At 32.1% G+C, this 16,253-nt stretch overlaps 1 protein-coding gene across 8 annotated transcripts in view; it reads left to right on the top strand.

Moving 5' to 3' along the window:
• The window catches only part of LOC132716591 (neuron navigator 3-like), a 157,161-nt gene that overhangs the window by 80,364 nt on the left and 60,544 nt on the right, over positions 1–16,253 (top strand). For 5 of the 8 annotated variants that reach the window (XM_060699898.1, XM_060699895.1, XM_060699902.1 and 2 more), the window contains 6 exons: positions 1,049–2,709; positions 3,314–3,366; positions 4,765–4,788; positions 5,696–5,770; positions 7,506–7,547; positions 8,705–8,722. In XM_060699898.1, the coding sequence (XP_060555881.1) occupies positions 1,049–2,709; positions 3,314–3,366; positions 4,765–4,788; positions 5,696–5,770; positions 7,506–7,547; positions 8,705–8,722 (1,873 nt within the window). The remainder of the gene's footprint in view (positions 1–1,048; positions 2,710–3,313; positions 3,367–4,764; positions 4,789–5,695; positions 5,771–7,505; positions 7,548–8,704; positions 8,723–16,253) is intronic. The other 3 variants (XM_060699899.1, XM_060699897.1, XM_060699900.1) reach the window with 3 other exon arrangements.

Genomic DNA, 16,253 nt, shown 5'->3' with positions numbered 1-16,253 from the left:
GTTCCTTTGAGAAGTCAAAAACTAGCCATCATGTTCTTTAGCTCTGTCAGTTATTATTTCTTTTTCGTGGAGATTTAGCATCAGGATCACTTTATAGAACTTTATTCTGAATCATAGAAAAATTGTTTGTTTTTTATCTTGGTAATTTCTTCTCATGAAATTTTATGTTGATTTTGTTTGAAGGATTGGTATTAAGATGGTTATTAAGTTGGTTTGTGAAGAGATTTATAAATTTTGGATGTAAAAGTGATGACCATGAAGTTTATGAAAAATATGCTTAAAAAAACTGAAATAACTACATGGTTCTTTTACTTGCTTGCCTGAGCCTGGCATAATATTTAACTCATTTATTTTACTGATATTCTTTCCATCTCTTTTGAAAATTTTCATAATTTTAAGATACTGTCAGAGAAAAAATCAATACAAATGGACAGCTATCAAGGCAAATTAATTAAAATTAATACAGTTCTTAGAGTTTGTGCAGGCTCATTCATTATTTAATCTTTACAGAAATGAAGTATTCACATAATGTTTATGAGTCAAAAGGTTAATTGGCAGAAGTTTTATTTTAAGAAAAGTTGGGACATGTTTTGTGTAGTAATTGTATGTGAAGGGTGTGTTCAAACATGGCATGCAATGTTAACATGGTGAAATGTTCAGTTGTCATGCAACAACACATGGTGTTTGAACTTTAAATATGCAGTAACAAAATGCTTTGTGCTTTAACAGCAGAAAATGCTGGTTTTTTGTGAATAATTCATGTAGTTTCTCTTAACATTAATGGCAACAAAACAATTTTAGCTTTGTGGGTGTTTTGTGAGAATATTGATATAATGGATTATGTGATTTTATTGATTAAATGAAAACTAATTCAAAAAATCTTTTGAGTTTTAAGATTAAGAGATTTGAAATATCAAGATGATTTATGCTGTTGTTTTGCCGAATGTTTAACACTGTTCTACAACCTGGTTTGGACAGTATTATTGTTTGTTTGTTTGAACTGAAGCATATAATTTATGATAATATTTGTAATTATTCTATTTTTCAGTTTTGATGACAGTAGTTCAATTAGTAGTGGAGATATAAGCGACACAATAAATGAAATAAGTACCGATGAGGGAAATCTAACTGGAGGATCAGGACAGGATGGTAACCCATATAGTAGCTTGAAACGTGGCCCCAAAGATCTCTTCAGAAATCTAACAAATGCAAACTTGCATGCCTCGCCAGGAAAACGGGTACCGAATTTAGGAACTAGTGCATTTTTAGGTTCTGATTATGTGAGTGACGTTCCAAAACCTGGAGAAGTGCCGCAGGTTGGATTTAGAAAATTCTCATTACAAAATAATCGTTTATTAAGTAGTGATCCTGCAGATTATGCTTATTTGTATAATGGATATGAACAATGGCGAGGAGGCCCCGGTCAGCCACCTGGTGGCTTTAATCAAGAACAGTTAGGACACTTGCGTAAACTTTCACAGCCAGATATTCACTTTAGATCTCAGAGTACAACTGGTGATTATGCTGGTAGTGAAAAAGGTTATCCAAGTACAAAATGTGACTCTGAAACAAATACAGACCAGTCTCATGTGTATGAATCTAGTGTGCGGAAAATGCAAAATATTCAAAATGCTCGTGGAATTCAAAGTGGTGGAGTAGGTTATGGATATCATCGTAGACCTTTAAGTAACACTAGCACTGGGTCTGTTGGAAGCACCAAAAGTGCACCAGGCGGACCCATGGGAAGTCCAGCTGGAAGTCCTGCTAAACCTGGTTCAAACGCTGTAGGAACGCGTTTGGCAAAGCATGGACTGGACCAGATAGCTCAACAATATCATGCTGCTACCTCAAAACAACGGCAAGAGCAAAGTATGGCTGCTCAAACCCAGAAACCTGGTGGACAACAAGATGGAGGCAAGATACCTGAATATAGTAGTGCCTCTTTGGAGAGAAGGAAAAAATCATCAAGTGCTGCTCAAACTGATATGGACATGTTTAAATCTAATTCTCTAGGTCGTAGAAAAGGAGGGATGGGGCCAATGATACCTCAGCCTGGAGAGAATGGCCAGTTTAATAGTACAATTATTTCAAATCCTCATGCAACATACAGTAGGCCAGATGGCAGTAGACACAATAGCCCATATAGTTCAGTTCATATACCTGGGACTAATTTTACTGGAAACTATGTGCCATTGGAATTCGCAATGGGAAGTCCAAGAAATTCTGGAAACACTGGAGGCTGGATTCGCACAAACAGTGGTGCAGTAACAGCAGACGGGCGACATATATATCACCATGTATCTGATAGTGAGAGCATGGATGCTTTAAGCTCTGTTAACAGTATAAATGCCAGAATTCAGCAAGCACGTGCACTCAGTGGTGCTAGTGCACGAATCTTGGCACAATCGGGAAATTACGGACTGCAGAGATCAAACAGTATGAAGTCTACAAGATCTGATTCAGCATATGCTAGTCCTCAGCATTTACAACACCAACATTCAGAAGATCTTCCAAGTCCGCCACCTCCAACCTCGCCAACGCCTAGCAACAGCTCTCATGCGTCGTCACGGTTTACATTCCCGATGACCACCTATGCATCAGGCCAGGCTCAGAATCAGCCATTGGTGCGATCTAACACTAGTAGTAGTCTACCGTATGGCACTCCATTAGCTTTGACGAAAATGAACCGAGGTGAAGATGAAGACAGTTGTGAGTATCTTCTTTGATCATTTGTTTGAAAATGTGGTTCAATTGTTGTGAACGACTATCATCAATGAAAATAGTGTATAATCTTACAAATCAGGCTTACACTTTTTTCCACTGTAAAATTAAACCTGATTTAATTTAACTTGATTTAATTTGTATAAACATTCTGTCAGTAAAGACCACAATCATGCCCCCAAAACTGGTCTTATAGACAGGTTTCACTGTATTCAGTGTTAATGTATGTAACAAAATGAAGTTTGTGAAGCTCAAAAATGATCTATCTCTGTTAATCCAAGATGCAGATAATTTTCTAAATATTGTGTAAATGTAGACATTTTCTCTTTAAATTTGCTGTTACCTGCTGGTGAATTATTGTGTTATGTTACTAGAGAATTTATCTGAATTATGTCTTGGAGAGATTTCTTATCTACAATATTGATGTTCCAGTACATTGGAGTCATAATTTGAATTTTCATCTTCATTGGCTTAATTTAAGGTAGTTAATTCAGGGAAGCAGGGGATGCTTCATTATTTTATTTGATAGAAAAAAAAATATTTTCACCTGTTTTACAGTTGATTTATACATGTATTTGTTTGTATTATTCAGTACATGGATCGTCACTGTCATTGGTCTCCAGTTCGTCATCTGTTTACTCAACGGTAAGTTATATGATAAGGTATACTATAACCTTAAATGGTTCATTACTTGGGCAACGTGAAATTTCTCATTGACCGTTGATCTTGGATATTGTGTCTAATGGTCATTTGTCTCTCAATGCTGATTTCATATATGTGGAATAAGTAGTCGGTCATTTTTTAGAAATTGGTCATTACTGGTTAGTTATCCAGTAAAATCAGTTAGGTAATCCACTGACCAAATATGACCTAAAAAATTGTTAAGATATGCATAAAAACCCCAAAAAGCAAGGAAAATAAACCATAGTTAGAAAAGTAATCTCAAACTGGATCTGGCTACTCTTTCACCACCCACATATATAAAAGATATTCCTATCTTATCTTTAGTATTCAAAATCAACTATGACTCAAATGTTAAGTGTTTATTTATATCCCTACCCAAGAAAAATAAGAAAGGGTTTTAAAGTGTTAATATTGGTGCCTTTTGTAATGGAAAATACTTCAACATGGTGCCAGAGTTTTTAAGAACATCTCCCTCGGGATTTCTTGTTTGGTTAATAAATAGATTCATCACATCTTGCTTTCATTGTTTTAAAATTGAAGTTGTTCATTTCGGCAAAATTTAGACATATGAGCCGCGTCACGACAAAACCAACATAATGGGTTTGCAATCCAACATGGATCCAGACCAGCCTGCGCCTCCACGCAGTCTGATCAGGATTCCTGCTGTACTTATCAGTTTCTCTACTTGTAATAGGGTTTGTAAGCGAACAGCATAGATCCTGATCAGACTGCGCGGATGCACAGGCTGGTCTGGATCCATGCCGGTTGCAAACCCATTATGTTGGTTTTGTCATGACGCAGCTCATATTATTTCTTTTCCAATTTTAGTAGTGAGATAGAGGTTATTCAAACAATTTGCACTTTTACAGAATTTATATGTATCATTTTATATACAGATTTATACATGATGATTTTAAAGCAGAAATATAAGACATGAATGATAATACTCACATAAACTAAATATGAAGATGGGAACCATTTGTCTGGAGGCTTTTAATATCCCAATCTTCAATCAAAATAAACATTTGTTTGCTGCAGTATATTTGTAGCTTGTCTGTTTCTAACTATTATGGTCATCATTGTTGTTGTTGTTGTTGTTGTGCAGAAACTTTAATGTAGCCCATTATTCCAAGATTTTAAAGAAATCATTATTATGAAACTTGGAATACTTGCTGATCTTGACATGGTGCAGTTGTTAGACAAGGGGCATAATTCTTAAAGCAATGCTTCTTTTTATCTTTTTAACTTTTTTGGGGGGGGGGGGGGGGGGGGGGATGTACAATTGTATTCATTAAAATGTGCAACATTAGATATTTTATTGTGTGGATAGTGAAGTATTTTATTTTTTGCTATTTTTAGGCTGAGGAGAAGCAGCAGGCTGAGGTATGTTATCATGTGCTGAAATATTTGCTGGGAGTCTAAAAGGATGAGAAAACTTTATTCCCTTTTTTTTAAAAGTTTTTCTTAAGTTTACTAAATATGTAAAATGAGCATATCCTACTTTAATCCAGTAAAATGCACTGCTTTTACTTTGGAGCAGTCCATTTGAATTTCAGTATCAAAATACAAACCTGAGCTACCAACAGGCTATCCTGGCTCTATAATGGTAGCAAAGGGTTAAATAATAAACAGTACATTGTTAATATTAAAGTGACATTATGCCCATCCAAGTGTACAATGTATATAGTGAGTGAACATGTGAATACAATGTATATAAATAGTTTTTCATTTTGCAATAATTCCTTTTTCTTTAATAACTGACTTCGCAAAAAAGATAAATAACGCACAGATCCTAAGTAGTTTTCTGTAAATATCCATTAGAATTTACTTGTACCGTTCAGTTTATAAAAAGAGTGTGACAGTTTTTTTTATATTTAAGGCAGATTTATCATTATATCCTAAGCATTTTCAAATATCACCTGTCGGTCAAACATCATTATAACAGTCAATCTTTTGAAATATGAAGTCAATTCAGCTCAACTTGACTATGAATATATGAGCATAATGTCACTTTAAAGAAGGATTCAGTGTCATAGTACCAACATAAAGCAACTATCAGTAAAGAATCAGCCCAGATTTCACATTTAGTTTGCGCTGACATGCAACCTGTCCTTGCACAGGAATATCACCAGCACTGCCAGCACGCTAGCCAGCTGTGATTCAACAATAGTGTCAGGCTGCCAGCTGGTCACTTGTTTGATGCCTTTATATGAATATAGTAAATGACAATTATATATATATAAATATTTAAAAAGTTATTTTCGTAGCTAAAGAAAAGAATATTTTACAGATAAGAAAGTTAAGAAGGGAGCTTGAATCAGCCTACGAGAAGGTGACAACATTGAGCACTCAGCTGAACACAAATGTAAGTACCCCACCCACTATTTTTCCTTTACCTTGAATGATCCTAGTCATATACTCAGACATGACCTTTCACCTCTAGGGACCTTTAGGGTTTTACAGATACCTGTCTTTATATAGGTTCATTTGCTGTGACTTTCTATAACTTAATTGTTTAACATGATTTTTCATCTATATGGACTTTTACAAATCATAGTTTTATTACATGACCTTGTATCTTTTCAAATTTGTGAAGGTCACATAACATTTTATTACATGACTTTTCACCTTTTCAAGCTTGTGAAGATCATAAATTTTTTTATTACATGACCTTCATCTTTTCAAGCTTGTGAAGGTCACATTACATTTTATTACATGACCTTTCATCTTTTGTGAAGCAATTTTATTCACAACATTGCTTTAAAAAAAGTTCATTAACTGTTATCTTTTAAATTTCTATTTTATTACATTGTTACTTGAATACACCGATGTACAGAACTATTTGCTGTACTGTGATCTTTACTGACCTTAAATGTTTCCAACTGATGGCCCAAGATGATGAATAAATCACTGTATTACTTAATGATATTAAGTTATTGTTAAAAGTTGGCTAAAAACTGCTTTATTTTCTTAAACCTGCATATTTACAAATTAATAAAATCACCTTGCAATTCAATTTCTTTTGGCATCATTCTGATATAAGTTGTACATCTATAAAGAAAGGGTCTTTCTATTTGTCTCTAGTATAATTAAGCCTTGAGCAAGTTTCAGCCTTTTTTTTTGGGTCAGTGTGTCATGCATGATCTACAGTTGAAATCTACTAACGTGACAGATTTGTTCCACATGCATTTGGAATATCAAATTGAAAAAGAGGGGATACTTCTTACAAATCTTTTGCCTGCCGCACTTCAACTTTTAGAGCTCTAAAAGTGTTTTAGTTTTGCCATTAAAGCCCTTTTGTTGTTTATTTTAACATACATTGTAGTGATAGCTTATATATTTTCCTTAATTTTTTGTTTTGTGAATAAATTCATTCTTTAAATGGGGACAAATTGATACTTTAGTTTTTATAAAATATGGAATGAATTTGCCAGAAAAGAAGATTTCATCAGTAGTCTGAAAATAAGTTTTGGCATTATAAAAGATTGAGGAACTATTTTATAATGTATAAATCATGATCATGCTTAAATGTTATAAATCCTGGATAATTTGTATTGAAAATTAGTCGTGTTTCAGGAAAGACCAGTTTGCGATGCTGATTTTTTTAGCCTATTTAGTGTTTGATTTCCTGGCAAATACTTAAAATATGCTTGATAATTATGTAGGAATCTCTCTTGTTTTAATAAAGCTTATTGGCTGTCCCTTAAATATAAGATTATTATGATGGTGTCTTAAAAATCCTACCTTTATTTACATAAAACATTGTATCGGCAATTCTTTGAACTGGCAAATAGAAGATATTTATTGCAGAAATAAGGTCAGCAGCAGCTTTGTGTTATTTCAGCAAAAGAACATGGTATTTGCTTTAATTTGTCTGTATGCTATAGCCATAATGATAAAAGTATGTAATATCTTTTTATGTGAGCTCTTCTTTTTGTGCTAATGACTTGTTTTTTTGCCAAGGTTGGTTGTATACTCGTGACACGAGGAAAATATGTGTTCCATCTTTTTTACGTCTGCTTGTTAAGCTGTTTCTGATTTATTTGCATGTATTGTACTGCGATATATGGATGCTAATTGTCTGTCCCCTCTTTTTCAAGCATCCATATGCAAATGTGTATTTGCCGGGAGGAAAATACCAGGTATCGTAACTATATTTACATTTTACTATATGGAAATCTTGGGTCATATAACACATTGTTTTGGTTTTCTTATTCCTTTTCACCGTAGGGCTCTATTTATGTTTTTGTTAAATCTGCGCGCCCTAACATTGATCAGATATTAAAATCGCATGCGCAGATGCATTGCATGGTTGCGGGAAAAGATAAAATCGGGAAATATCAAAGCATAGAGAGAGAGAAAAAAATATAATTATAAAATATAACCAAGCCTTAATTTCAATGCATGTATAATTTAATGCTCATTTTAATAGACATAGGGATAGTTCTCAAAGTATGATGCCATTTTTTTTATTCAGCAAATCGCTGCAAATTTCTAGGAATTAAATATTTTTTATTACAAATTTAAATTTAAATTCCTTTTACAGCTATGATATAAAGAATCCCTAACTAGTCTTTGATAAAGTTAATGCTTGCAGCCCTATTGATAAGTGCAAAAAGCCATGAGCCTAGGAAAAACCCAGCTCTCTAAATAGGCTTGCTGCATTTAGTACAGTTTTTATTGTTATTATTAACATTATTATTTTATGTAATGTGTACTTTGTCTTCATACACATGTATACATAGATATGTACATATACTGTATGTGTAGTTGTATTTTGAATGAATATTTTGATATATTATATTTACATGTATATGTGTACTCAAGGCTCGATATTCCCATATTGTGCATGATTGTATCAATTAATATATATAACCCCACTGGCTTCACAAACTTTTGTCCTGAAAAGTATTGATTATTAGAATGAACAAGAAATGAATTCAATTCAATAAACTTACTTTCAGTGAAGATGGCATAGTAAAAACATAACAAAAATTGTATCTGCCCCATCCCCACCACCCCCAGTTGAAATATTAAAATCCCTTTAGGTTTTGCTTTATTTTTACTTGATTTTTTTCCCCAGACATTTAATGATACAACATACATGTACATAATTTCCACATTTATCTGATAAAAAAAAAGGTTGATAAAATTTTGATAAAATTAAAAGATCTGAGGGAAAAAGTTTTTTGAAGCCAGTATTTATAGGATTAACAAATTTCATTTCTCATTATTCAATCATCATTATTCAATCATCATTTCTCATTATTCAATCGTCATTTTCATATGCTATCATCAGAAGAAACCAGCCATACCTGTAAGTTGAAGATTTTCATTCACCCATCATTTTGTCATGCTTTTATAGTCTGTTTCAAAATATTTGCTTCCATATCACAAAAGTGAATGTTTATTTTATTATAGCCAATTGAACATTGTACCTTATGTAGAGCATAATATTGTAAATACTTGATTCAAGCTTTGAAATAGGTTTACTATTTGTGGAAAAAGGTTTAATTTGAAATGGATTATATCATTATTATTTTGTGAGAGATTTCTCTGTCATTTGCTATATGCCATATTTTACAATACATTACACTTTTACTGAAATTAAAACTAACAAAGGGCTGTAACTCATACCAAATTACAATGGCATATGACAAGTGCTCTCTCATAAAGCTTTCATGGTTGTCAATATTATATATCATGTTCAACAAATATTACCAACTGCTTTTAATATTACATTTTTATTTGTACTTGTATGTTTATAAGGTATTTTGTAATTTAAGATGAAAATGCCCCATGTGAAGAAATATTTACTGGTTAGACCCAGTGATTATAGAAATTGTTACACCTGAGCTTACATACTGCATGTTGTTTGTTATATCTTTGTTGTTGTTATATGGGTTTTGTTGCAAATCATTAATGAAACGGTACATGATTTATTATCCTTGTAAAGGGAGGAAACTCTTATTAAACCTATACAATATCCATTTTGAGTTACTTCCCATGGATTATTTCCCATGCCAGTATGCTCTATCATCCAAATGTCTGAGATTGCGGCTTTTTTTATAAAATCAAAAGAAATTATTCAGATAAAAGGGTGATTGCTTCTTTCAGTCAATATTTTTGCAGAATTCCAGCTTTGATAAAGGCCCTCCAGAATGTCTCGTTAAGTTTCGCCAAAAAATTTGGAGAACCTCCAACCTTTGAATTTTGAAAATTTTGAATGTATTTTCAAAGTACCTGTGCTTCTAAGTGTTGTTAAATGTGGATATTTTTTTATATTATGTCTTTAGACTTTGATTTAGGAGCTTATTTATTAATTTAATGCAAAGGTATGTGAGGATTTAGTAAGATTTAGATATAATTTGCATGAAATACTTAAGATATTCTTTTATTTTTTTGCCAGTGAAACTTGTAACAAAAAAGATCAATCTTTATGAAGAAAAACTTGTAACAGAAAGTCATTCTTTTAGATAATAGGCATAAAAACATTCAATGATATCTGTTAATGTCTTCTATTTTTGGTTTTTAATGCCAAATTTTTTTGTTGTTTTTTTGTTGTTCCATGTTGTAACATGTTGGGTGGGGGTAATGTAGTTACAGAACTCTGTCAGTGGTTGACATGCAGTCTTAGTTACAGAAGTTTCTACCTCATAAATGTGAAGTCATTAAATTTTGATCATCAAAATTTTGGAAAAAGGTACTTCTGTTGTCATCTATGTATCCCATATCATTAACAAAGGGTACACTGTAACCTATAAGTGTGGACTGTTCATATAGATCTTCTTGTTGAAGAGTATTGTGCTATGACCGTCCAATAGTGCTATGACCATCAAAAAATAACAAACAATGTCAATCTGCATTATAAACATGCCAAGATCAGTACAGATCAGTGATACATAATTATACTTCATTTGAAAAGATTAAATTCCACAGTAATACATGTATACGCATTCCCATCTCTCAAATATATTTACTTTTTATTCCTGATAAACTTTAATTTTTGTGACTTTTGTCAAGAAATATCTTTTTTTCTTGTAGATGCAACATCCTTCAAGTTGTGTATAAATATTTTGCTACATTGCAATAAGTTACTCATCATTATATGAATACATTTATATTTAAATCTTGTTTTGAGTGCACTCATTCAACTTTGGTTTTCTGTTATTATACAGTCATAGATCAAACTTATTGAACTTGGTTTTCTGTATATGAATCATTGATTCCTTATAATAGGATTTACAGCTCATTTATTTTGTTCTTAGATTTCATAAAGTAAATTGTCAAATTAACATTTCCCTTGGGTACATATTTGTTGTAATTATTTGTTTCGGTTTGAAAAACGCATAAATGGTTTGATATATTCAGTTTCAACCATTCATCACCTTACACAATTATTTTATTTAAAAAAAAATTTGTCTCAGAATGTTACTCTAGTTACCTCCCTTTACATTCTATTCACAGTGTTGTACTATATTACCTCCCCTTCATTCACTGTGTCAGACTATGTTACCTCCCTTGAAATTCACTGTGTCAGACTTAACAAGAATATTTGAAATGGAAATTTCTTTCAATTAAACCATTTATTGACAGGTTGTAAATGAAAAGATTGGTGAAGGTTTATAGAGTTGTTGCTTTTCATTTTATCTTTGTTTTCTTTAGATATGATGTTGTCACAAATAGTTCATGCTATCAGCAGAAATTGCTGAGTTAGAAATGGTACCTTTTTGGTGTTATCAATACAGCATGGTCTAGAATTGCATATAAAAAATTAGTTTGCCCATTGCAAGAATTTCTAAAACAAATTTTCATATTAGTCATTGTTATTTCATTGTAAGAAATCAAAATTATATTGCAAAATTGACTTCAAAATTTTATATTAGTTTGAAAATAGAATAGGTGTGTAAAAGTTTAGTTCACTGAAATTTCTTGTGCCAATATATTTAATGTATTGTTTTATAGTTTATTAGAATGAAAATCAAAATTTCTACAATTCTAATCCACTTTAAACATGAGTAGGAGAATATGTGTTTAAAATACATATGTTTTCAATCAAAATAAATTCCTGTATATTGAAGATGGTGTTAAAACAGTCGATTATTCACTATGCCAAAGTTCATAGAATTATTAAATGTTTTAGAATATACAATATGTACTTTTCAGAAAGATTGTTGCTGGTTTCAAAAACAATGATTTTAACACTGCTAAATTTGTATAATGGATTGGTCCAGTTTCTATTTTTGGAATTGTACATTATTAATTTTAGGGATATCAAGAAGAAAAAATTTAAATTAAGAATGTGCAAGCTGGTCTGGCTCTAAACTGGTGGCAAAACCTGGTCACTTTTGGTTCCAGGAGACTAACAGTTAAAGGTTTAAAGATTAAACATCATTGTATATTCAAAGTAAATCAATATAAAGTGAGGTGTACCAACATTAAATTTCTTTAACAGATTACCTTCTCATGTAAATGTGGCTGTTAGATTTATTGACAGTTTCAATAAGTTTCTTAATAATTCATTATTGGAGATATTCGAGAAAGTTAAGTTTATAAATAGCTGCAGGGTTGACAATAATGTCCTATAATATTTTGTTTACTTTAATTTTCACACTTCTCATAGCATCATCACAGTGACTTACCATTCCTCATAGCATCATTACAGTGACTTACTATTCCTCATAGCATCATCACAGTGACTTACCATTCCTCATAGCATCATCACAGTTACTTACCATTCCTCATAGCATCATCACAGTGACTTACAGTTCCTCATAGCATCATCATAGTGACTAACCATTTCTCATAGCATTATTACAGTGACTTACCATTCCTCATAGCATCATCACAGTGACTTACCATTCCTCATAGCATTATTACAGTGACTTACCATTTCTCATAGCATCATTACAGTGACTTACCATTCCTCATAGCATTATTACAGTGACTTACCATTCCTCATAGCATCATCACAGTGACTTACCATTCCTCATAGCTTCATTACAGTGACTTATCATTTCCTCATAGAATTATTACTGTGACTTACCATTTCTCATAGCATCATTACAGTGACTTATCATTTTCTCATAGCATTATTACAGTGACTTACCATTTCTCATAGCATTATTGCTATGAATTACCATTTCTCATAGCATTATTGCTGTGAATTATCATTTCTCATAGCATTATTGCTGTGAATTATCATTTTTCATAGCATTATTGCTGTGAATTATCATTCCTCATAGCATTATTGCTGTGAATTATCATTTCTCATAGCATTATTGCTGTGAATTACTTCTTCATAGCATTATTGCTGTGAATTATCATTTCTTATAGCCATTTCCTCATAGCATCATCACAGTGACTTACCATTACTCATAGTACAAGGCCTTGTTGATAGGTTTATGTTGTTGTTGTTTTTTTCTGATTTTATGAAATTTCTATTTTGTAACCATTCCAATTTTATCATTCAGAAATTTTAAAAGTTAGATTTTGCAAATTACGCACTTGTAACAAATATTGACTGTTAGAAAGATTCTGTGCATGATATAGCTTACCTTTACCACTGAGAACATTTTTCAATGATGTTTTGTATCATGATATTTAACTTAGAAATATTTTGTTTATATAAAACCGCAATATCTTGTCATAAAACATTTCTGCAATGAGGAAAACACCCCCAGGTTAATGGCGTGCTAGCTATGCTGTCTGATGATAGGTTTTTCTCGGAGAGATATTTTCAGTGCAGAAAATCGGAACATCTTGGTAATAATTTATCAGAGGGGAATATATTTTCAGGAAATTCATCTTACTTTAAATTTTGATGCCTAGATTAGTCTGTCCCTGTTGGCAAATTGAAATTCTATTAGTTAATATTCCCAAAGACGTATATGTTTCTGTGTTATAGAAAAGATAAATGGAAGGTATCTGTAATGATTGGCTTCATTTAAAAGAAGCGTTTTTGCCAATTTTGAAAATTTTGCGGAAGTGTAAAATAAATATTGTTAATATTAAAAACAGTTCTTCTCTGTCATGTATTGAATAGTTTCCACGCCTAGGGGTAAAAGTTAAAGATTTGTTCCAGATTTTTTTTATATGAATCTGCGTTTTTGTAAAATGGTATAATGCCACCTGTTCTGATGGGAGATATTTTGGCAGTAAAAGAAGTGATACATTGATTACCTTTTCTGCACTATATCACACAAGCATTGCATGAAATAAACAGATTCCACCAGCATATTACTGATAAGCCAAGAGTAGGTTATAAAAGCTGATTCCGCCCCTGGATCAAAAATGCTTATCACTATCAGATAACAATAGGAGGTTTGGATTTTATCAGAGGGTTTTATTTTTTCTTCTGATAAACCCTTCTGTTAATTCTTTTCAAATAAAAAAGATTGTTACCCATGTTCTTTACCTTCCTGATTTTTCCAAATGATTACCTTCAGACTTGAAAAAAATCTGTGTGATCTGGTTTTTTTTGAAAAATAAGATTTTGAAGCACAAGTCAGAATTTCTAGTGTTGAGCTACACTTGATTCATGTAGGGAGCTGTTTAAGATACCTGCTTGATTAAAAACGAAATATCTGATTTTTAATTGGAACATACTTCAATCAATTGGAACATTGTTCCGCTACTGCTGGGATTAATGAGCCAGGATTTTTTTCCTCTTTCGAAAGTTTCTCTCAGGAATGGAATGTTGAACTGGTGTAATGAGGAGTTAATCAGATAGATTCTATGTTATGAAGGGAATATTTTGATAATATCATACATTCTGTAATTGAGAACAAGGTGTTATGTCATTTACTTTATATATTAGAAGGATCTTTCAGGGATTTACAAGGATTAACTTCTAAGAAATAACAGTATTAGTCCAGGATATGTTTTTTCTTACTAATCACAGAAGGGACTTTGTACTTCTAATGTAGAGGCAAAGCTCAAATTTTGAGGAAATCTGTTACCTAGGAAATAAGAAGAATTTAAACAGTTATATTGATAAACCTGTGCAATAATACATTGTAGAATTTATTTGAATGTACATTGTTTTTCAATTTTCTGCGTGGGAATATAAATGTTTCGTTTTATTTTCCAAGGAGAACCTTTGGTGTTATAAGTTACTGAACTTCGACACAGGAGCTGGAATGCTATCATTTGTTTGGTGATTATATGGATTTATGATGAAACAAAATAGATTCTGTTTTATGTTTCAGGCACAAAGTTGTAATAAATAGGTGCTAAATGTATAATTAAAACAATTAGGTTCTGATTGTAATTTTTGCTACTACTATGAAACTATGAATCCAAAAAGTGACTTTTGACCTTTTGGAGGAACTTAGCAAAAGATATTTTATTGGTAAACAATAATGAAATTTTGTTACCTAAACCTGGTATACAAGCTGAGTGGAATTGTTTTAGTATTTTGTTGGGTTTGAAATGACCGTTATTGAACTCCTTGGAAACTGTAAAAGGAGGGTTTAATAGTTGAAAGTACTTGTTATATAGGGAAGTTATTTATATAGTTACATAAGAACAGCAAAAAATTGCGTTGACAGATCTGGGTAGCTGAAGAAACACAGGATGTTCTCAATTAATAAATATTGTAAGGTATTTCGTAAACATTGGTAAACATTTGTCCAGTGTTTTGGAATCTGGTGCCAGATGATTGATTGAGGAGTTATTGTAACATTATTGTAACATGGATATTGAGATATGTTACAAGTATCACCTGGAAGCTTGCTCTGACATGATCTGAATCACCTGGAGGCTTGCACTCGGCAATGTTCCATTTGAAACACAACATATCCTTTCAGTTAATACAGCATAATGTTAATCTATTGCCTTACAGTCACTAATTGATTCTAATTGCTCTGGTATTTCTTCTGCTGGCAGAACTTTTCCTTTGATGCTGTCTTGGACATTTACTACATCTTCAAAGCAAGGGATAACATTATGAAACAAACACAAAGGCAGTGACTTCAGTTGCAAAACTAAATAAAGTGCAGGTTAATTCAGGATATTAATATTGTGGTGTATGCTTGTCAACTTTTTTTATTACCACTAGTGTCAGATCTTATTCCTTTAACATTTCTTTGATGAAGTTTCAGAAAAACGTAATTCAGCCATGTTTCGTTTTCAATTAAAATTTTACAATAATGTACCAGGAAGCTTCACCTTCTAAAAAGAAATGGAATGTTGAAGATAGAAAAGTTTCAGAAAGAGTCAATATTATAGATTTATATCTATGCAACAAGTGATAATACAGTTGTGATTTATACTTATTTCGGAAATACCCATTGAAAATAGAAAATGGAGGATCGAGGACATAGTAGTTATCATGAGGGAAGTGTGTCACCAACATCTCCAACACCAGACCTCCGGTGCAAGTCATTATACACAGAGTGGAAAACTCCGGCATACTACCCATATCATTCATATAACAAAAGCAAGGCTAAATCTGTAAGTGTGAATATCAGAAAATATATAGAGCATGATTTCTTAGGTTTGCAAAATGTTGGAAAATTATACAAGTAATGTCACAGTGTTTTTTCTTGAGGATCATAAGTAGTAATATGGAAATAAATGTACTAATTTTGTTAAATCATCTTAAAGTGTATGACATTTTAAAGGTAGAAGAAAATGAACTGTCAATATTTATTCAAATGTCTACAGTTCACTGGTTATAGTTATAGAAGCCTTTGCCTTGACAATCAAGGTAACTCTTCAAAAATCATTTCTCAGAATTCAAACAGAGTTGCATCCCTTTTACTGCATGTGAATTCCTGCACAGCTCGAAAATACAGATTTTTTTTTTTAAATGAAGCATGTTCTGTTTTATTCTGTTTATCTGA

The sequence above is a fragment of the Ruditapes philippinarum genome, unplaced genomic scaffold (genome assembly GCF_026571515.1).
Source record: "Ruditapes philippinarum isolate M1 unplaced genomic scaffold, ASM2657151v2 ctg785_1_1_1_1, whole genome shotgun sequence".
NCBI classification, from domain to species: Eukaryota; Metazoa; Mollusca; class Bivalvia; order Venerida; family Veneridae; genus Ruditapes; species Ruditapes philippinarum.
Note: the sequence above shows the minus strand (reverse complement) of the source record. Positions and strands in the feature narration are given on the sequence as shown.